This window comes from Mustela erminea, chromosome 10, assembly GCF_009829155.1.
Source record: "Mustela erminea isolate mMusErm1 chromosome 10, mMusErm1.Pri, whole genome shotgun sequence".
In the NCBI taxonomy this organism is placed as follows: domain Eukaryota; kingdom Metazoa; phylum Chordata; class Mammalia; order Carnivora; family Mustelidae; genus Mustela; species Mustela erminea.
The window spans coordinates 31,052,251-31,075,870 of NC_045623.1; the positions used below are offsets into that span (position 1 = coordinate 31,052,251).

A 23,620-nucleotide genomic window follows, 5' to 3' on the forward strand; every position below is an offset into this window, starting at 1 on the left:
ACTGTGTGATATTTGTGTAAAGATACACAAATAGATCAATTCAATGGAGACTTTCAGAAAAAGACCCACATATTATGGAAAACTGATTTTCAACAAATGTACAAAGTAAATTCAGTGAAATAAGGACAGTCTTTTCAACAAATGGTGTTGGAACAACAGTATATACAGATACAAAACAATAAACTTAAATTCATACCTCATACTATATCCCAAAAGTAACTCAAAATGTAAATATCTAAAAATATAACAGATCTGAAAAAACAATGTAAAATGTCTTTGATTTTAACTTAGGTAGAGATTTCTCAGATATAATAACAAAAGCATAATCCATAAAAGAAAATTGAAAAATTGGACTTCATCAAAATTAAAAACTTTTGCTCTTGAAAAGATATTATTTAGGAAATTAAAAGGCAAGCCACCAACTAGGAGAACTCAATAAGAAGACAAACAATCCAATAAAAAGTGAGCAAAAGATTTGAATATCTTCACCAAAGAAGATATATGGACAGCAAGTAAGCACACGAAAAAATGCCCAATATTATTAGTCATTAGGGAAATGCAAATTAAACCCACAACGATATACCACTATAATAAGAAAATAGACCATCTGAAGTATTGGCAATGATGTGGAGAAACGGACACTTCATACTCTGCCCTTGGAAATATAAGACAATATCCTAAGTCTGGAAGTCTTTTATAAAGTTAAATATACACTATTACATGATCCAGCCAGACTGCTAAGTCTCTACCCAAGAGGAAAGTCAACATATGCTTATACAAATACTTGTACATGAGTGTTCATAGCAGATTTATTTGTAATAGCCCCAAATTGGAAGCAACCCAAATGTCAATTAATGGGTAAGTGGATAAACAAATTGTGATATAGTCATACAACAGTGTACTATTCAGAATAGGACACAAAGAACTATGGATACATACATCAGCATGAATGAATATCAAAATAATTATGGTAAGTGAAAGAATTCAGGCCAAAATAAAATAAAATAAAAAGATGAATACATACCATATTATTAAAACTGAAGACAATGAAAACTGGCCTGTGGTGACAGACTAGATTAGTGGTTCCCTGGTCAAGGAGTACCTTGGGAGGGGTACAGGGGTACATGAAAACTTGTAGAGGCAATGAATACATTGCCTATCTTGACTGTGGTGGTTGCTTCATAGGTATATACATACATCAAAACTTACCAAATTGTACCTTTAAGTATATGCAGTTTACTGTATATCAATTATACCTTGATAAAAGTATTTAAAAATGGTAAAAATGATAGTTTAGCAAGGACTTGAAGGAAGTTAGTCTTGTGGATAGCAAATGTGAGGTTTTTAAAAATTATCATACGAATCTTTGCAGTGGACATTTAATCCCCGCCCCCCTGCCCAAGCAAATTTCCCTTCTTCTGGTAAAACAGCACCTTCTTCATCAGTGTTAATTTTGGTTGGAAGTGACAGTAAATGCAAAATATTAGGAGCTAAAACAAGCTAGAGTTTTGCTTTCTCTTTCCAAAAATTTGGAAAGCTCTGGAGTGGCTCCATGATAACCAGGGATCCAGATTCCTGCTTGTAATTTGTTGCTACAGCTTCCATTTCATGACTCTGGCTATTCCGGTCCAACCAAAACACTTCTATTCCAAGTAGCAGGAAGGAAGAAAGAAGCATGCCTCTCTTATTAAGGACTCTTCCTAGAAGTTGCATATACTCTTTGGTTTAGATCCCACTGGCTAGGAGTTAGTTACACACAGTCAGGGAGAATGAAGAAATGCTATCTTCATTCTGAGCTCCATGTGCCCAGATAAAAGCCAGAGATAAAAGGAGAACAAGGAGAATCATAAGGGAAGGGAGGGAAAAGTGAAACAAGATGAAGCCAGAGAGGGACACAAACCATAAGAGACTCTTAATCTTAGGAAACAAACTGAGGGTTGCTGGGGGGTTGTGGGGTAGGGATGGGGTGGCTATGTTATGGACATTGGGAAGGGTATGTGCTATGGTGAGTGCTGTGAATTGTGTAAGACTGATGATTCACAGACCTGTACCCCTGGGGCAAATAATACATTATATGTTAATAATAAATAAATCATATACATCTAAAAAAAAAAAGGAGAACAAGGATTTTGAGAGATATCTAATTAGTCTTTGCCATATCCACTCCTTTTTTGGAAATTCCTCCTCTTCTTTTACAAAGCATGTGGTTCTAGTGAGGGGTAGCAGTCATCTTAACATCTCGTTGGTCACAGAGATGGATGGACGCATGATCTCAGCTAGGCCATGGGAGATGGGAACTTGGGAGGGCCCGGAATTTATAGGACCATCTTCAAGAAAGCCAGTATGCAGAGGACAGTGAAGACTGAACAAAAGGTTCTGAAGATGTTCCAGTCCCTGCTGCAGCCACACTTGAGGCCCACTTAAGCTACACTGCTTACCCTTCATTTATGTTACCCGAGGCAATATACCTTCTACAGCCTATTAACCAAAGAGAACCCTAATGAACCAGTTTTAGCCCTTGAAAAGCCTTCTAAAGGGTCAGTTTCACTAAGGAATTAATCCTACCTTTGAAGTTATTCACATAAGAAATATAAATAATCAGAAAACACAAAAAAACGCATAATTTCAAAAATGTCACTTCTAATTATGGAAACAATTATTAAAGTAGAAGGAGGATACTTTTTCATTTGCTTAGCAGATTGACAAAGTTTCAATAGTTCCTTAATATCTGAACAAACAGATATTTTAATATACTTCTGTGAGGGACGCCTGGGTGGCTCAGTTGGTTAAGCAGCTGCCTTCGGCTCAGGTCATGATCCCAGGGTCTTGGGATCGAGTCCCACATCGGGCTCCTTGCTCGGCAGGGAGCCTGCTTCTCCCTCTGCCTCTGCCTGCCTCTCTGTCTGCCTGTGCTCGCTCGCGCTCTATCCCTCTGTCTCTGAAAAATAAATAAAATCTTTAAAAAAAAAAAAATTAAAAAAAAAATATACTTCTGTGAAAGTATAAATTGGTACTATACTTGTGGAGAAAATTTTCCAATATCAACTACAATTTCAAATGCATGTCCTTTGACCAGCAACTGCTGGAAATGGTATGCCAGGAAACTCTGCAAAAGGATATTCATTAAAGTGTTATTTCAATGAATGAAAGTTGGAGTCCAAGCAAAATATTTTTATAAAGTGTTATTTATTTATTTATTTATTTGAGAGAGAGAGAGAGAGAGAGAGCAAGCATGCGAGCATGTGCAGGGGTAGGGGCAGAGGGAAAGGAAGAGAGAGAATCTCAAGTTGACTCTGCACTGAGCATGGAGCCCAACCAGGTCTTGATATAATGACCCTGAGATCATGACCTGAGCCAAAATCAAGAGTCTGACTGTTAACCAACTGAGTCACCCAGGTGTCCCTAAAACATTTATTAAATTAAAAAGTTTCAATACATTATGGTGCATTTATATGATGGTACATTTTAAAATAATTTTATAACAAGGTCTTTTAAAACTATGGCCTTATCGTATATATATATAAAACTATTATAAAGAAAGGATGAATTTAAGTGGTAGCATGTAGATAATAAACTTATAAATAAAAAGCAAATTACAGTGTATAAAATAGAATCTCATGTATTTAAAAATACACTTGTACAGCTTTTCAAAATTTGATTTCGAAATTTGATTTCAAAATTTGATTTCTTGTCTCTCTGACTAGGACCTTATTTTCATTTTTTTAAAAGATCACAATGAGACAAAAATCAAAGGACACTGAGAGAGAGAGTTGTAAAAGAGCTTTTGTTTTGTTTTATTGCAAGTGAGGAGTGTGTGTATATGTCTGTGTGTCTGTGCATGTGTATGATGCTTTGTAATTTTGAGCAAGCAATACCCTGATAACAGCCATGCTATCCTTGCCCAAGGTGGGCACCAGCCTTCACCTTGCCTGAAGGTGGGCTTACTTAGTGATCTGAATGGGATTGGGCCCCAGAGTGAGTTCTTCTCACTAGCCAATGAGGGTCAACAACAGGAGGGATGTCCTCTCCCTCTGCCAAACCTCTGCCAAACCCCTGCCAAAACAAACAAGTGAATGTTCCAAAACAGGAAGATGTTCTGACGATTTCTATTAATTTCCTCAGGGCAGAAGTTATGAACCCATGGTAATGGTCAGTCCTGGCCTCTTACTCGAGACTCTGAGGGGTGACAGGTTTCTCCTTAGTCTTTTGTAGAAATATAAAATACAAGCATTGCTTGTTACACTAAGAAGCTTAAAGCAGGGTTTTTAGGAGTGCTTCATAAATTTTCCTTTATTGCAGATATGAGTCTTGTCTTCTTGGAAAGACCACACAGATTTTGGTGTACCTTGCTTAAGAATAAGAGACAACAGTTACAACCTGTTCATCTTACCTGCTTTCCATGAAAAAGAGAGAGAAAATCATCATATAACAGCATTAGGGAATTCGGGATGCCTTCTACCTCCCTCAGGGATTTTCTTAAGATTATACATAGACAAAGGTCTGGCAGGAGACACAAGAAAGCATCCCTGGTTACCCAGGGGCAGTGAGGATAAAGAGGATAAGGGTAGGAAGGCTTTCTGTGTCTTTTGAATATTTCACAAGTATTTCACAATACTTTTGTAATTAAAACTCTTTAAAAATTTTTTCTGATGCAAATTAATGCTGTATGCCATTAGGTGTGGGTATTAAAATGGATCCAAAAAGACAATCTGAGGAAAACCTTGGCCCTGAATTTTCCAGTCTACCTCCATGCAAATTTTGGTAGCCTCTACTTTGGCATACTGATTAGATGTTTTCATTTCATAAAGGAATCAGTTCTACGTTGATTATGCTTAATTACACCATAGAACTTCCACACTTCAGATTCTTCTCAGAAAATAAAATCTTGAATTACCTGGTGTTGAATTGTTAACAAAAGTTTGGTTGTAAAAACCATGTTCAGGGAGAATGGCCTAAAATGGAAATGGACCCCTTCTCTAGACATTCTGAATTTTGTCAGATTTGGAGACAGATCTTGGAGAGATTTTTGGGGGCCACATTGTCTCAACATTCCTCTCCCTCACGACATGGCCCTTTTGACCTACATTTTATCATTTTGCCTTGAGTGTACACTTAGAGGTGTTTTAAGAAACAACTACATTACCTCCATCATTGTACATACTGTAGTATTGTTACTGAGAAATTGTCTATACATCACAACAATGCAGAAAAAGCTGTGTTTCTTTCTGAGCATCTTGTCCTGTTTTATCTTACTGTATTTATACTGTCAATATTGTGGTATCTTTGCCTTCCCTTGGCCACTAGGAAACACATAAATATGTGTGCTTCCCAGTGCCTATACAGAAGTTCACGGATGATTTGAGTGCCTGGATATTATATACTATACTATATTGTATATTATATTACATTAATCTAAACTCTAGGTATTATATTTTTCTACCATTTAACTTTCCCTTTGACCCCTTTCCTCATTTATGTTAATATATTTTTGTTATATTGTATGTATTTCTATAAAGGATTCCAAAGCTCCTCTCCCCTTCTTTTGTTGAATAAAGGGTAGTGAGATTCACTTTCCCTTTGGAACATGTAATATGCTAAACCTCTCATGACTCAAACTTGGATTCCAAAGTCTTCTTTCTACAAGGTTTCTGGTTATAGCATATTAGTGCCAGTGTTCTTGACATCAATGTTAGAGCCTGTTGTCCTAACTGTAGAGTGACCATGAAAGTCACAGACCCTTGTGAAGTCAATATTGTCTAGATCAAACTACTGTGTTTTGGTTAGTGAAAAAAATGTCCTAAGACTTGAGCTCCAGACTCAGTTAATTTATTGCTTTATCTAAATATTTATTTATTACTAGTTTACTATGTCCCAGGCATGCAGTTAAGTTCTGCAGATACAATGGTAAACAAAAAACAGACATGGCCTATGCCCTCAAAGAGTTTACAGTCTAGAAGTGAGAAAAGACACTTACCATATAATTCCACAAATGTCATTACAGGTCATGAACAGGTTTTGGGAGCTTGTGATATGGGATCAGAACCTGTCTTGGGAGTCAGGGAAGACTTATTTGAATTTATATCTGCAGGACAACTATGAGTTTGGGAAGAGGATAAGGAGAGGCAAGAAGCATTTTGGGAAGTGAGAACAGAATGTGCAAATGCCATGTGGCAGGGGAGCATAGTGCAATGGAGGAATTGAAAGAAGAACGCTGTGGCTAAATGCAAACATTTGTGGGACAGTGGTGTTAGCTGAGACTAAGGCAGCAAGAGCAACCTACTAAGCCACTGAACCCTTTTAAATAATAACTAACTGCATAAGCTATGGTAAATGATCCAACTTTTCTAAGCCTGTTTCCTTGGCTGTAGAACACTGATCTTTAAGTGCCTGGTGATGCTGAGCTACATACCAAGTACTGTTAAAGTTACAAGGGGATTTAAGCTAAGCTTTCTCTAGGGGCCAGGATACTGGAAATTTCCATTTACCCAAGAGAAAAGCCTCTATTTTAAAAAAAAGAAAAAGGAAAAAAAAAAGCCCTTGGGTAGGTTCTTTGTTTTTTGTCTTTTAATCAAATTATGCACAGTGAAAGAATAGTCTCACATGTAAATGGTCTTGTGATGGATGGTCAAGGGAGAACAGTGTATGCCCCACCCCCTTCAGGTACCAAAGCTTTTACTTAATGGTTTCATTCATGTCCCCAGAAAACTTCCAATGTGCAAGACACTTTTAGCTATGTTATTTTGTTTAATCCACACAAGAAGCCTATGACTTAAATATCATTTTTAATCTTCCAGAGATGAGAAAACTAGTGACCAGAAAGATTAAGTAACTTATCCAAAAACATATAGCTAGAAAATTATGGAGTTGGAATTCAAACTCAGGTAGTCTGATCCAAGCCCATGAAACTATCACTCACCACACGGACCTCAACAAGACTAGATGTGGTGCAGAGTTGCCTGTCAGACCCTGTAGTGACGATGAGGAGGGAAAGGAAAAATTGGATCCACCAGTTCTCATTCCATGAACCTAAAGTAAAAGAAATCTTATCTTCTGAGGAAATGTCTTCAACTTCTGCTATCAACCCTCATGTGGTAAGGCATGACCAAAAAGTCAGTTATCTGTCAACATAGTTCCCCTGCCTCTTATCTGCACATTATGTGTTCTAAGACCCCTGTGGATACTAGGGATAGTACCAAACCCCATATATACTACGGTTTTTCCTATAACACCCACCTACAAGAAAGTTTAATATACAAATTAGGCACAGTAAGATATTAGCAAAAATAATAAAGTAGAACACTTATAACAATATGCTGTAATGAAAGTTACGTGTTTGTGGTCTCTCTCAAAATATCTTATTGTACTATACTCATCCTACCTCTTAGGATGTTGTGAGATGATGGAATGTCCATGTGATGAGATGAAGTGAGGTGAATGACAGAGGCCCTGTGATGTAGTGTTAGGCTATTGCTGACTTTCTGAGACTATGTCAGAAAAGGATTATCTGTTTCTGGACTGTGGTTGACTGTGGGTAACTGAAACTGTGGGAAGTGAAACCACAAATGACAGGGGGCTAGTTCCCTAGCTTAAAAGAAGGAAATGAAATAGATTAACCCTTCTGTCAATGAAGATAAAAGATTCTGTTTCCCCAGTTGGCCTTGACAGGAAGTGGGTTCTGCAAGACCTGTACTTTATAAAGAGGAGGGAAATGTCACCAGACTTTCCTATCTGTAGAACTTGGCTAGCATTCTGTAAAGAGGGAGAATATAACATGGCACCAGCTGTGAATGCTTCTGTTTTAATAAGAAAACTACCTTTGGAACAAAATCAGACCCACACTGGGATGGAATAGGATGTCTCAGACACGAGTTCTAACTTGGTGTAGGATTATTAAGAAGCAAGCTTTACAGTCCTGCTGAGTCAATGGACAGGATCTATTTTCAGTTCTCAACTTGTCCTGAGATGCTGTAAATCTCTTGCCAAGACTTGAATCAGTGCAGCACCTGTGAGAACCAATTAAGAATGCCACATCACCTAGGAAGAGAGCAACAGAGTGCTGTGAATTCTTATTTGGATAAAAGTGTCCGCAAGTGAAGAAAATTAGCCAGCTATCTAGTCATGCAGGCAAATCTTGTTTTAACAAAAAGAAAAAAGGAGGACCTGCTCTGGTGGGCCCAATTCCATATTCCCTGAGCAACTTTTTTCCTTTTTCCTACTTCTCCAGATAGTACCAAGCTGGATACCATTTGGCAGGAGAATCAAGGTTTCCTTATTGACTTCTTTTGTCTAGGTGGTTGGCTTTGTCATCCAGACCTCTTCCAGAGACTGTGCTCTTACCTCCTGATTACCCTTTTGCTCACTGAGTTCCTAACTATCTTCCTGGCTTTTTGGCATTCCTGGTTTCTTAAAGCATTCTTTTGGGATTTCTGGTCAATTTGGTGTCCTTGCCTGATTTCTGGCACACTCTGAATTCTGCCTGTCTTTGGTTCGTGTGTACTGATTTTTCTATCCTTTGGTTTCTGTGTACTTCTCGACTTCTGTTTTTCCATGCCTGATCGCCCACCACCTAGCAGATATCCACCTCCAACTTCCCTTACCTGTTTGATTTTTTAAAACTTGTTTTTGCAAAGCATCACCATTGTTCACAATTCTAGAACTGACATTTTTAGAGTTTTAGGTGGAACAATCAAGAGGAAATACCCTTTTGGAAAAAGGAAATGCAGGATTGGAGACTGGGATTACTAGCCTCCTTTATATGTGAATCTCAGGAAGGCAATGATAGGGAACATAAAAGAGATCTGGATTCAAAAGAAAGATATTTATTGTTGGTAATATGGGCAATAAAATAATAATTATCTAAGAAGAATTTAAAATAAGAACCCTGAGATATCACTGATTCTTAATAATATTCTTTTTATATCAAGAAAATTTTTTTCCTTTGAACTAAATGTTTTTAGCTTATTACCAAATTTTGAATATATGAATTTAGATATTTTTAAATGGGTAAATATCATTCATAAACACTAACAATAATGTATTTTATGGTGCCAAATTTGAAACTAGTATTTAATTTCAAATCTAATTGAACTATGCTATTTTCATAGGGATATACAGGCTCCTTTTGAAAAGTTTAATTTTAGGGCACCTGGGTGGCTCAGTCGGTTAAGCGTCTGCCTGGGATCAAGTCCTACACGGGGCTCCCTGCTTGATGGGGAGTCTGCTTCTTCCTCTACTCCTCCCGCCCTGCTTAGGCTCTCTCTATCTCTCAAATAAATAAAATCTTTAAAAAAAAAATAAAGGGACAACTCATTCTTCTTGTCCCATCGAAAATTATAAATTAATTACGTGACTCTAGAATTTTATAGTTGGAATTTTCCTTGGAATCATAAAAACAAATTCAGTCATTTCTATATTTTCCAGTATAGTATAACTTTTGTTTTATTTTAAAATGAACCAAACAAAGCAGCAGAAATATGTAGAGAAATATGTAGAGACTCAGATATCCTGTGCCCAAGCATGACCTTGGGCAAATTACCCAACTTCTCCTTACCTGAGAAAGATTTTTAACTGATTCCAGCCCCACAGTCTATGACCCAGGTCAACCAGACCCAGGTGTATTGCTTTCACATTGATAATATCCTAGACTTCAGATCTCTTCATGTGTCCCAACTCTTATAATTAAAACTTTGCCTTGGTCTCTATTCCACAATTAATCTTCCAGTTGCCTGTCCAGTACAGTTATACCTCTAGGTTTGGAGTCCTGCCCTTTACACAGGTCGTGGTTATAGAACCTGACAATCTTCCAGTTACCACCTCTAGTCTGCTGGTCTGAATCCCAGAGAACTATCTCCCTCTGAGCTATTTGATTTTATGTCAACTTGACTCTGTGTCAACTTGACTATGTGTTCGACTACTGCCTTGGGCCGCCCACTGACAGCTGCTTTTATGAACCTTGAAATATTTTGAATACCTGTTAAAATGTCAGTATCCCCAAGTTCCAATCCTATTCCAGTGGGTATGCTCAAGACTGGTTCTCTTCCTTTCTCTGGTATTAGTGGGCCATAACCACCCTGCTCTCAAGATGCCAGATATGCAATTTTACGTGGTATTATCCTATAGCATCAAGAAATTGTGTCTATCAATAAACTGTGTTCATTATAATCTGTTTAATAAGACAGAGACATAGTTCAAAAAGATCTCCATTAGTGTAACAATGGTCACAATTTTTACAAGAGTTGGTACTAGTACAAATTGGTACTAAGGGACTAGTTTTGTTTTCTAAGAAAATTAATTTGTGGGGGTACCTGGGTGGCTCAGTTAGTTAAGTGGGCAGCTTTTGATTTCAGCTCAGGTCATGATATCAAGGTGTGGGATCAAGCCCCACTTTAGGCTCTGTACTCAGCAGGGAGGCTGTTTGATATTCTCTCTCTCCCTCTCCCTCTACTTCTGCCCCTCCCTCACTAAGATAAATAGATAAATCTTAAAGAAAAAGAAAATTAATTTGTGTGGAAAAGTTCATTCCCCCTAAAACTCAAAAATGGATTTTTACCTAAAGCTTTTGGGGAAGATTTGTTGAAGATGTTGGTGCTCCATGAATTTGTCCAATAACAAATTTCACAGGAGTTTATAAATGTATCTATTTATCCAGTTACGCTTTTGAAGTGAAAAACTCCTATTATGGTTTTTTCTATTTAAAAGAAAAGCGATTTCATATGGTTTCCCAGCACAGCACTTTAAGCATTTGTGTATATGTAGTACTTAGTCTGTTTGTGTTATTATGTTAAGAACTTTATAACATACAGTCTAATTAAATTGTCACATAGGTTTATTGACCTACTACTACAGATGAAATTGAGGCATCAAGATTTTAAGTAACTTGCCCAAAGAGGTCACACAGTGAGAAAGCAGCAGAACCAAACAGAATCTGCCTCCTTCAGATAGCTCCTAATCACTACATGGAAACAACAAACACTGAAAAAAATGAGAAAACACACACACACACACACAACTTGGAAAATGATAAGGAATATGCTCCAAGAAGTCTGAACACTTTATTATATCTTCGAATTGGTTGGTTCTGACTAGATTTTACTGGGGGTAATCAGTGAGGAAACATCTGGGTCTCCTAAGATCTCTGCTGTCATCTGAGAGAATTGGATGTTTCCTGGATTTGGATGGTTATTCCTCACTTGAGAGAACTGGGAAATATTTAGGGCTGGTCTTCAGAAGGAAGGACAACACTACAAATCTCCTTAATAAACAGGGTTCTGGCAGTGTGCTACCAGGTCACCTCTTGCTGCAGTCTCTACACAATTTTCCCCTTCTGTAGAGAGCATGGCATATCCTTATACACAAAATAGGGAAACCAGATTGTGGAATGCTATTTGAATATAATGACATTGACATTTATTTTATAGGAGACCCTGAGACTATAGCCAGAGGCTGAAAATATTCTGTCTCAGGACAAGTTGATATCCTGCTGAAGACCACATGCACAATAACAAAATAAACCCTTCAATAACTTCCATGGGACAATTTTTTTTCCTTCCAGCAGCTGTTCAAAGAACAGTTGTTTTCATGATTAATCCAAAGGTGTTCTAAAAAATGCCATCATTGCAGGCAAGTGACAAGTTTTATATGATAATTTTTGACATGCTTGCTATAGTCATCATGAATTCTCAATAGAAGTCTTTCGGTGCCATGTTTTCATTGGGGGAATTTCAATTTCCAGAATTATAGTGTTATGCCTCAAGTCAGACAAATCCTAGCACCAAATTATTATAGGCTGTTCCTTTTCTTAAGGAACTATTCCAAAAAGCCCACAATATTTCTTCAGGGAATGTACCAATAAGAAGAAATAGAATATAGACTGTCATTCATCATTCTGTTTCAGATTCTGAATGATGTTTTTAAGTTAAAAACATCTTTAAAACCTATTCTGTTTTTGTACTTTTTGTCCTCCTGGCAGCCTCATTTATTCATTCATCCTTTCAGCAAATGTTTATGGATTACCTTCTATATGCCAGGTGCTGTGGTAGGTATTAAGGACATAATAATGAATTAGAATTTGCTGTCATTGTAATTGTAATCATTCCTTTAAATTAAATTAAATTAAACATTAAGAAACCAGACACACAAAATGCCTGCTCTACTTCCTATTAAATTTCTTTTGTTCTATACTCCTAACATCATTTTATAATTTTTTGGACACAAGAGATTCATAATATTTGGTGGTGATATCAGCAGACAATTAGAGAATTATTGTATTCTTTCTTTCTTTATTTTTAAAGGATTTTGTTTATTTATTTGACAGAGAGAGATCAGAGAGGCAGGCAGAGAGAGAGGAGGAAGCAGGCTCCCTGCAGAGCAGAGAGCCCGATGCAGGACTCGATCCCAGGACCCTGAGATCATGACCTGAGCTGAAGGCAGAGGCTTAACCCACTGAGTCACCCAAGCGCCCCAGAATTATTGTATTTTTAAAAAATCAATATTCACTTTGCCTTTTCATAGAAAATAAATGAATGCCTTATCTCTCATTTTAGTTTTTTTCCCTCCTTCCTTCCTTCCATCCTTCCTTCTCTCCTTTCTTCCTATTAATTTTTTTTATTTTAATGCCCTGTCATTTTAATCTTATATTCTCATGACTAAGTCACAACAGACCTCGTTTTTCCTGGGGTGTAAATTCAGTCACCACCTTGCCTTCCCGTTCTAGTGGATGGTGATACTGAATTAGTACTCCAGGAAACAGTGAAATAAATACTTTGTCTATTCTGTTCTCTGGGGAATTTCACATAAAACAGGGGTTCTTTTTGAACCTAGATGTCCATCAACAGATGAATGGATCAAGAAGATGTGGTATATATACACAATGGAATACTATGCAGCCATCAAAAGAAATGAAATCTTGCCATTTGCGACAACATGGATGGAACTAGAGCGTATCATGCTTAGCAAAATAAGTCAATCGGAGAAAGACAACTATCATATGATATCCCTGATATGAGGAAGTGGAGATGCAACATGGGGGGTTAAGGGGGGAGGAGAAGAATAAATGAAACAAGATGGGATTGGGAGGGAGACAAACCCTAAGTGACTCTTAATGCCACAAAACAAACTGAGGGGAGGGGGGTCGGGAGAGGGGGGTGGGGTTATGGACATTGGGGAGGGTATGTGCTATGGTGAGTGCTGTGAAGTGTGTAAACCTGGAGATTCACAGACCTGTACCCCTGGGGATAAAAATATATGTTTATAAAAAATAAAAAATTAAAACAAACAAACAGGGGTTCTTTTTTAATTGAATCACTAATTCAAAGCCTAATCTCCTCCCTTCTATTCTCTCCACTAGTCCCTTTCTTGCCCCCTATTTTAAAGCTTCAAAGAAACTTCTGATTGTGTCTCCTTTCCCAAATCACTCACAAGGAGGTTAACTCAGAGGTTACAAATTCAGATGCCTATAGGTAACAGCCTGGAAAGAGACAAAAGTGCTGGGGGCTGAGGCAGAAACATTAGGGAGTGAGGGGGGACTATGGCAAACTAGAGCACGGGCCTGGAAAAGTTTGTCTGTACTCAGAGCAACTCATTGTTGTTGGGTGAATGAAATGCTGAGTTAGCTGATCATCCAATTTTCACAAGAGCCAGAAATCTGCATCTTTATGTAAAATGTTCCTATCTGTAAATGTTGAACCACAAACAAAACATGGGTCCCCCGGACTACCATTTGCAATCTTGGCTCTTATTGGTATTGAATCCAAAAGACTAAAAGCGCAGTAGGTTTTGAAATGTCCTTGAAGAATATGAGTTGAATTTGTGACCCAACCCCACACTCAAGGGAAAAGGAAAAGGAAGAGTTCTTGTCAGGGGTGTGATTTGGTATTATTGGTCTAATATTTTTGGTCTATATTGGTCTATATTTGGTTTATATTTGGTCTAATATATTGGTCTAGATTTTTATTAATCTAATAAGTACATTACTATAGTTTTTAAAAATGTAATAAAGCAATCCATCTTTCATGTAAGATAAGGGAAGATGAAATATATTTTCAACTTAAAATACATATTCAGTTTTGTTTTTATTTATATAAAGGAACACTGGCACTGGAAGAATACATTAAAAATTAATGAGTGATTATCTCTGTAGGGTAGGGATAAGGTAGAAAGCCATGAGTGTAGGAAGACGACTTCTCAATCTATACTTTTTATTTAGTTTTTCTTTTTGAAACAGATGAGAGTATTATATATTCAAAATTCAAATTTTTAAAATGAACATAAATGGCATTAACATGCCAAATTATTTTCATTGTAGGGAAGTATGACAGGTTGAAAAATGAATTAGAATGTGTAAAAATATACAACAGGACAAAATTCTATAAGGGAAATGGAATTATAAAAGTTAAAGAAGAAGAAAAAGGAATAATGTTTCAATTAGGATAGCCAAAGAAAAATTCTTTAATTTAATCTTTAAATGATATCAAACTGCTATGGTATTTATAGTCCACTAACATACTTAAGACGTGATTCTTATTTTTAAATGCCAATATTTACAATGTAGTATTGAAATCGCTTCCTTTACTATTGTTTTATTTTATGATAATAATTTTGGACACTGATATAAAAATGAGAAGGGGATAGATGTATTTTTCAAAGTTCTTTTGAGAGCATATAAACAAAAAAGTTCAAAGATAACTGATCTTGATTTTCCTATACAGATCCCTGAATTACATGGGGGCTGGGGGTGCCAACACCCCCACCATACAGTTGAAAATCTGTGCATAACTTTTTTTTTTTTAAAGATTTTATTTATTTATTTGCCAGAGAGAGAGAGAGGGAGAGCGAGCGAGCACAGGCAGACAGAGAGGCAGGCAGAGGCAGAGGGAGAAGCAGGCTCCCTGCTGAGCAAGGAGCCCGATGTGGGACTCGATCCCAGGACGCTGGGATCATGACCTGAGCCGAAGGCAGCCACCCAACCAACTGAGCCACCCAGGCATCCCTGTGCATAACTTTTGACTCTCCAAAAACTTAATAGCCTACTGTTGACTGAAAACCTTATCGGTTATATGAATAGTCAATTAACACTGAGCCACCCAGATGCCCCTATATACTATATTCTTATAACAAGCTAGAGAAAAGAAACTGTTATTTAGAAAATCATAAGGAAGAGAAAATGCATTTACAATACTGTACTGTAAAAATCTGCATATAAGGGATCTGCAAAGTTCAAACCGATGTTGTTCAGAGGTCACTTCTACTTGAACTATTGGAGTTGCTACTTTGTCCATGGAAGGCCAAAGTTATGTTACATGATGACAAATTAGTACCTCTGGACGGTCTCATATGGATTAGTTTGGGGTTAGCTAGTTTTTACTTAGGAAAACAGAAAACTTTTAAGTTTCATACGAATGAGTGCCAGGTAAGCACGTGAATTTAGGTGTTTGTAATGCAGGACCAGCATACAAGATGAAGAATTTGCAGAGCTAATGTAATGAGAGTGCAAAGGAGGGCCAAATCAAGAGGTAGAAAGTTTCCTACTCAAATTTGTGATTGGCCAACCTGCCTGGGTTCATCTTGGAATACATAAGAAGGATTTAAAACCAAAGTACATTGGGGTGCCTGAGTGGCTCAACGGGTTAAAGCCTCTGCCTTCAGCTCAGGTCATGATCTCAGGGTCGTGGGATCAAGCCCCACATTGGCCTCTCTGCTCAGCAGGGAGTCTGCTTCCTCCTCTCTCCTTCTCTGCCTGCCTCTCTGCCTACTTGCGATCTCTGTCAAATAAATAGACTCTTAAAAACAAAAAGTACAAGTCCAGTGGTATGAGGACTCATCAAACCCACCTATAGTGAAGCTCCTGTTGTGGACCCTGGGAGACTGCCCTGGCCCCACGTTTCCCTCACAGGCTTCTAGAACATGTGATGACAAAAAAGACAATCCAAGTTTGAAATGAAAATTATCTAAACTAATTTTCCCCTTCCAATAAGAAAATACTAATTACATTTAAGCTTTGTTGATTCCAAATAAGAGCTGAGTAAGCATTTCTTCTCATTTGGTTGAACTTTTGTCCTTGTTATTCCTCTTTGTTATATCCCTTACCAGGAAAAATTCCAGACTTCCAGGTCATCCTTTATCTTCTACCTACTGGCCCACCTCAAGGCTCCTCACGTCACCTATTTTGAATCCTTTTCTGACCGCTCCCCAATTTCTGAGATTATTTCATTGTGTCCTCTGGAATTCATGGTTCATCACCAGCAAAATTCTCTGTATTCTCAATCTTTACTCTGAGTATTTCCTTCACATTGCTCTAAAGCAAGCCTGGCTCACCCCCTGCAGATGGAATTGTCCCTGCAGGCTTTCCAGAGACCTCATACTACTGGACGTGGAGGTGGGATAGAAATCCTCCTTGCTGTTCATTGCTTCTTTCAGGCTGTTCTTCCTCTCCCCTTTCTAATTTCTCCCTTTGCCCAGTATTTGTTTTGCTGTTTTTTAACTCATGCCCTCTGATGTCATCACCTTACTCATTGTGGTAGTCACCTACTCACTCATGTACCACTCTGCCTTATTTTTCAAGGACTTCATCTTTTGGCTGCTTGCATCCTCTCTAGCACCTTTCCTAATTCTAAGTCTTGTTTTCAATATATACATAGATAATCCTTACTCTCTCCTTGACTCTCTTCCAAAGACACTGTATTCCTTAGGCACTTGCTACCATTGTTGCATTCTACTCTAGACTTCATCACTTCTCTGTAATCTTGCTTTCATGTATCCCACTTTAATTATTATATTGCTGTATTCACTCTGCAAAAGTAGGATGTATTTCTCTACCTCAAATGTGGTTTGGATGTTGAGACTGATGATGTCACACACATACCAAGAGAGTATGGAAAGTTGTACTGGGCCTGGATGGCTCAGTCAGTGGAGTGCATAGCTCTTGGTTTCAGGATTGTGAGCTTCGGCCCTATGTTGGGTATAGAGATTACTTAAAATTAAATCTTAAAAAAATTTTTATTACTTATAAAAAGGTTTCTGTGGAGAACAGGGTAGGCTCCTAACCTGGTACAAATATGGTATAAAGGAATAAGGAAAGGAGACTGCTTAGGGTTTTATGGGAGTAGGACCAGGGTGAAAGTTCCCTCAAGTAGGCTGGGTCTTGCTTGGTTTATACTTTCCACCAGCACCAAAGGAGTCATCTTATCAGTTTTCCTGGATGTGGGATACTTACAGAGAAGAGGAGAGGTGGGGCTTGAAAGCTATCAGTGAATATTTAAAAAATGGAGTCAGACTCTTTATTATACATCTATCTTTTTCAGCTCATTCCCTTTTATTCTCTGACTCCTACAGTCCCTCAAAAACTTGCAATGCATTGATTCTACAACTTCTTCTCTGTCCTTATTCTCTTCATATTCATTCTTCCCTCATCCTAAACTCCATGGAGAATCATAATCCCTCCCTTACTTACATTTTCAACTTCCTTGCTCTTCTTCCCTTGGTAAAACCTGATTTAAAAGAATTCGAAACCTGTTCTGAGCCCGTGTCTGGTAGCCAATTATTACTGGATGAAAAAAGGCACAATCGCACTAACTTATCTCACTTTAATTCATGACCATGAACTCAAGTGGGCCCTTTATGGCACTTGGTAAGCATATGATTTTTCCCTAGTCCATTCATCTTCCCATTCTCCTAGATAACTACTTCACACCTCTTCTTTCTTCAGGGCTCTGTTACTCTTCTGGACCTCTCTATTGGTGACCTTACTTCCTCTGTCTCTGAGAAAACTGAAATGATCAGAAGAGAATTTCCAGATTCCCACCCCCCCCATCCATCTGCTTCCCTGTACCCATAGAAGAGCCTGTGCTCCTGTCTACAGAAGATCCTTCCACCTGTGTGCTTGATTCCAAACTCTTTCCCAAAGACACTGCCCCAGCAATTCTCTCTTCTTGATCCTGCATTAATTTTTCATCTTCCAGATCTTTTCCAGATCATTCTCATCAAGAGCAAATATTTCTCCCAATTTGTCAGTCTGCTGTTGACTCCACTTCTACCACAAGTTACTGCTTATTTTTCGGCTCCCCTTTGTAAAGAACTTCTCAAAAGAATTATATTAGACATCCTATTCCTTCCTCCCATTTTTTCTTAAACTCACATGGATCAAATTTTCTCCCACTGATCCACTGAAGTGTCACCAATGGCCCCCATGGTATTAAATCCAAAAGTTAGTTCTCAGTCCTTACTCACATATAAGCATTCGCTCCTCCTTGATACACTATCTTCACTCTGCTTCCAGGCACTTCTCTTTTGGTTTTCCTCCTTCACTGGCTGTTCCTTCTCAGTCTCCTTTGCTAGCTTCATTCTTGGTTCTCTCCTATTTGCATTCACTCCTTTGGGGATCTTGTCCAGTCTCATGGCTGTAAATATCATCTAAATGTTAGTATCTCTCAAATATCACTAGCTTGAGCCACTGTCTTTAACCCCAGACTCAAAAATACAACTACCTACTCAAGACCTTCACCTGGATTTATTTTTTTTTAAAGATTTTATTTATTTATTTGAGAGAGAATGAGAGAGACAGAGAGAGCAGAAGATGGGGGAGGGTCAGAGGAAGAAGGAGACTCCCCAGTGAGCGGGAAGCCCAATACAGGACTCCGTCCTGGGGTTTCAGGATCATAACCTGAGCCAAAGGCAGTTTTTGACCAACTGAGCCACCCAGGTGCCCTTCACTTGGATTTCTAATAGGTCTCAAATGCCACATGTCCAAATTGAACCTCTGATCTTTCTCTTCAAACCTACACTACCTGTGGTTCACCTCATCTCCACTGATTTGTTTCCTTTTTTTTATATCCCTTATCAGCTTTATTACCCTATTTTATTTCATTTGTTGTATTCATTACTTATTGCCTGTTGCTCCCACTCCGAAAATGTAATATTCACAAGGATTGACATTACTGTTTTGTTCAGATTTATAACCCAATCAATTAGAACAATGTCCCGGTGCTCGATTAGTATTTACTGGATTAATGAATGAATGAATGAAACAGGTAGCAGCCATTCTCAGCTAACTCAAGAAATTACTGTTCTCTTAATTCAAACTGAAAATCAGTGAAAAATGGATTTATCTGCAAGCAATCACAAACGGCCCGGTTTAAAATCTGTGCCTGTATGTGGGTTGGGGGAGGGGCAGGTGAGAAGTTTATTTTTTTCTTTTTGCTTTTTCCACCCCAAGAAATGCAAAGCACCATTGCGAGGTTTAGTTAAAAACCACAGCGACTGAGTAAAGGTTTGCTTCTGGAGAAAACAGTTCAGAGCAACAGGCCAGGAAGAGTTCTAACTGGCTACCTAAAAAACTGTGCTGGCATCACATGAAAGGTGGTATGCGGGGTGGAAAAAAAAAAAAAAAAGCAAAAACGCGTCTTCCTTCATTACGAGTCTCTCGGATCAATAGCTGTTCTCTCACTAGGGTGGCTCTTTTTTCCCTTATTTGGACTTCACTGTCAAAAGACAGACACCACACCCTTCGCTATGTAGCCTTCCCTGAGTAACTATGCCACGTCCCAGGTCTCCTATCTTCAGGGATACATTTAATTCAGTACTTTTTGTTTGTTTGTTTTTTTAAATGTCAGGGCTTCTGGGTGGGGCCAGGAAAACTCTGATGTTTGGAAACAATACAAACTTAAATTCTGAATTTTTAAAAAAGTACATTATAAAAAAAAAAGTTCAAGGCCATTAAGAAGCGAAATGGCTTTGGGGGACACTCTCAGTTCAGCGGAGAGGAGCCCTGTCCGCGTTCGCTCCGCCACAAGCGCTGAGTCCTAGTCCTCAGGGGCAGCGCGCGAAGGCCTTTCGGGCTGCGGCAGACGCCCCCCGCCCAGGCCGCAGCCGCCGCCGCGCGCGAGGGAGAACGAGCCCGTCTCCACGCTAGGAACCCCAAGCTTCCATTAAATTTCCGTGCAGCCCGCCCAGACACGTCCCGACTGATGGAGCACGGTCCAAAGGGAACATCAGTCGGAACTGGAAGGGTAGCGGCGTTGGCGGGACGCGCGGCGCATGCAGCGCTGGGAGCCGGGAGCCAAGAGCTGGGTCCTCGAGGTCCGAAGGGTCGGCGCTCCAGCCCGCGCAGCACACACCCAGCTCGACCCGCCCCTCCCCGCGTGGAGCGTGCGACACCCGGCCTTCCGCGACGCCCTCAGCCTCCTCCGCACGCCTCCCCTTTAAGCGCGAGGCGCAGTTGGATTTGTGTCGGCCGAGGCAAGGCGCGACTCCCCTTTATGGCGGAGTCGGCAGCCGCGGCTCTGATAGCCGCGGCGGCCGGGCGAGCAGAGCGGGAGGCCGAGCCTCGGGCAGCCGGCCGCCGCCACCGCAGCGGGGCCGGGGGGGAGCGCAGCGCTCGCTGCGGCGGGGGCGGAGGAGTGGGCGGGCCCGGGCGGGCTGGGGGCGGGGAGGAGGGGGAAGGCGGGGAGCCGGGTCGCCAGTGCTCGGGTCCGCCTCTGACTGCGGCGCGGCGGGGCGATGTGTGATTACCATGGCGAGGAGTCTCTGTCCGGGGGCCTGGCTAAGGAAACCCTATTACCTCCAGGTAGGCCGGCGGCGAGCCCGCTGGGCGCCCTCCCCCGCGGTGCGGGACTCGCCTGCCTTCTTCCTCCCTCCCTAGATCGGCGCCCGCCCGAAACCCGCTGCCCCCTGCTGTCCGGTACCTGGCGGCGCGCCCTCCCCGGCCGCCGGGAGCCGCAGACCCTACGGCGGCGCTGCCCGCGCCCCCCATGGCTGCCCGGGCGCCTCTCGCGCTCTGGCCGCTCGGCTCCGGGGCCCGGGTCTCCCCGCCCGGGCTCGCGCTGGCGCCCCTAGTATCCCGAGAGCCCCGAGACGTGACCCGGGTGCGACCCTACGCCCCTAGTAGTTGAGGCTCGGCAGCTTGGGTTCGGGACGTGCGCCGGCTGCTCCCTGGTCTGGAGCTCTCCTGCTCTTCCCCCTCCCCCGTGGGCCCCGCAGGTCGGCTTTTCACGACTCTGTGTCTTCGGTCGGTGGTAGGAGAGGTGGTGTGTCATTCCACCATATTTTAGAAAATTATGGCAATTTGTCACATCAGGGTTTCCCCAGATCCCCGAGAAGCGACGTGCCTAGTGCTGAGCCCCTCGGTTCGATCTTTCCATCGCACTCGTGATTTAAACAGGAGGTAGGACTCGGAAGCCCGAAAGAGGCGAATGGGTGTTTGCTTTCCAGAAGGAAAGGGGACAGTGCCGATCTCAAATACCCCAGAAATGCAAACGTAATTCTCAGTCATGTCATGTGTACTGTTCGCGTGTTAATCTTTCATGATTTCCCGTTCCACGCTCTGTGCGGCTGCCAGTCTATGTCTTCGAACCCTACTACTGCCTTCACGTACTGTTGGTCACCAGGGGGACCTAGTAGGCACCGTGAGTAGCTGAGCGCAAATCCATCACCCCAGTGGAAAAACAACTACAAATCAGTGTCTCGCGTGGGTCGGCAGTGTTGTCTGCCTTCAGAGGACAGTACTTCTTTTACCGCTTACATTAAAAAGCTTAAGGTATTGATAGATGATTTGGGGATGGGAAGTCATGCTCAGTTGGCGCTTTTATAAATTATTTTAAAAGTTGAGGAGAAGCCATCAAGGGGCAAGTAAATCTTTCATTCTTGTTTGGAAATTGCATATGTAAATCGTTACCCTCAGTGAATGATGTACTGCAAATTGGAAGCATGATTTGACAACCTATGATATAGAGACTACAGGAGTAAAGCTGAACGAATGCCCTGAGTAGCAGCTTGTAGCAGCTCCAACAGTAGTAATTACGCTTGAGTACAGTAGAGTAACGCAGTGTAGAATTTAGCCCAGGCCAGATACCTCTTTGTAACCCTCTATGGGAACAAACAACAACAAAAAAAGTCTTACCAGACTCTCTCCCCAAAATAAGTTTATTGGGATATTTAATTTATTTATTTATTTTTTTTTTGCTAAAACTAGGGGTGTGTGTGTGTGTGTGTGTGTGTATATATATATATTTTTTTTTTTTTGATTCTGCGGCAGACTTTATTTTAGAATTTGATTAGTTTGCCTCAAAATGTTCTCCATAAATGTGGCTGTGACGTGTTTTGGCACCGTAACTCAAGAGCTTTCAGATTGGCTGAATTAAGATTAGTTTTACAAACAGTTATATTTCCATTAATCACAAACCTTTGGCAGTTCTGCCTTTCTGAATGTGCACATCATTATCTATTACTAAATTAAGGTAAACTTGGATTTTAACCATTTCAAAAGGATTTAGGAGCACAGTGATATTTTAGTAGGCTACCTCTATATAAAATAATGATTAAATAATATTAATTCTAGTATTATATTTGAGATAAATAAACCTGAAACTTGGGAACTGGTGTCTTAATGTCTTGGTATTAGTATTTATTCCCTTTATGAATTTCTTGTTGTCCCTCATTATACTATTTCGACTTAACCAGTTTAAAAAAAATTACTTAAGTGTCACCTTTTTGTGTTCCCTGTTTTCTAAATGCCTCATCTTCTGGTTTTACAATTTCTCTACTACTAGGCACTTCAACCTTGAAATTGTTTTGGGCAAAGTCAAAACATTTCCAACTGAGATTATCATACAGCTGCTCAAGTTTCTTAGCCACTGAAGATTGAATTAATATATACAGTACTCCCTTTCCTCTTTTATTGTTTTATTTTTCCTGAGACTAAAATTGTGTTCTTTTAGAAACAGCATGAGGCCTAAGAACAGAGCTGATCTTTGTTCATTTGTGCTTCTGTTTTATCATGACCTTGAAAAAGTTTCCTAACTTTTTAGTTCCATATTTTCCATATCATAAAATGGAGATTATAGTTATTAACTGAGTATATCACATGAGCGTAGTGAAGCCAAGCTAGATGAAGTTAAATCTGTTTTTGTGACATTTTTACTAACTTCAAATAGAAAAGCATGTGAATTTAAATGGTAAGTACATATAAGTAAATATGTTGAATTCCTTCATCCAAAGGTTTCTGGCTTTCCCCTCCATTTTATTTATTTATTTTTAAAACATTTTATTTATTTATTTGACAGACAGAGATCACAAGTAGGCAAAGAGAGAGAGGAGGAAGCAGGCTCCCTGCTGAGCAGAGAGCCCAATGTGGGGCTTGATCCCAGGACCCTGGGATCATGACCTGAGCTGAAAGCAGAGGCTTTAACCCACTGAGCCACCCAGGCGCCCCAGTATTTATTGAGCATTTATTGATATTGACCCAGTTTCACAATGACTTATCATATTGACTAAATCATTGACTTAATATTTGTTGGAGGCCTGTCACATGCCAGAAACATTGTGAGGTCATAGCAATTCGAGTACAGCTAAGCAAACATCTTTATGATCCTCATGGAGCTTAAAGTCTAGTTAGAGGCAAACGTTAAATATATGTGCTGCCGAAGCGAGCACAAGGCAAACGTTAAATAATCTCAAAAATGTATAATGACAACAGTAGGTGCAATGAAGGAAAAGAGAAGAAGCAAAAGACTACCTGTGAGTAAGAGAACAGTCTCTTGCTCTTTTAAAACCTTTTACTATAGAAATTTTTATGCATACATAAGGCAGAAAAGAATAATAATCTCTTACCTACCTATCACCTGCCCTCAAC

The 23,620-nt window shown here is 39.9% G+C and overlaps 1 protein-coding gene, 1 long non-coding RNA gene and 1 other non-coding gene across 3 annotated transcripts in view; 1 reads left to right on the top strand and 2 right to left on the bottom strand.

Annotated features, from left to right (window-relative positions):
- Window positions 1–11,553: 11,553 nt before the first annotated feature.
- Window positions 11,554–11,619, bottom strand: LOC116568380. The gene has a single exon (XR_004276588.1). It is a non-coding gene; the product is annotated as a small nucleolar RNA SNORD58 (small nucleolar RNA).
- Window positions 11,620–17,023: 5,404 nt separating this feature from the next.
- On the bottom strand, window positions 17,024–20,778 carry LOC116600600. Its single transcript, XR_004289726.1, has 3 exons — window positions 20,676–20,778; window positions 18,223–18,392; window positions 17,024–17,237 (listed from the first exon to the last, which is right to left on the bottom strand). It is a non-coding gene; the product is annotated as an uncharacterized LOC116600600 (long non-coding RNA).
- DIPK1A (divergent protein kinase domain 1A) overlaps window positions 20,219–23,620 on the top strand; it is a 124,940-nt gene continuing 121,538 nt past the window's right edge. The window contains exon 1 of the mRNA XM_032360688.1: window positions 20,219–20,557. Within this exon, the coding sequence (XP_032216579.1) occupies window positions 20,504–20,557 (54 nt within the window). The 5' untranslated portion in view covers window positions 20,219–20,503. The remainder of the gene's footprint in view (window positions 20,558–23,620) is intronic.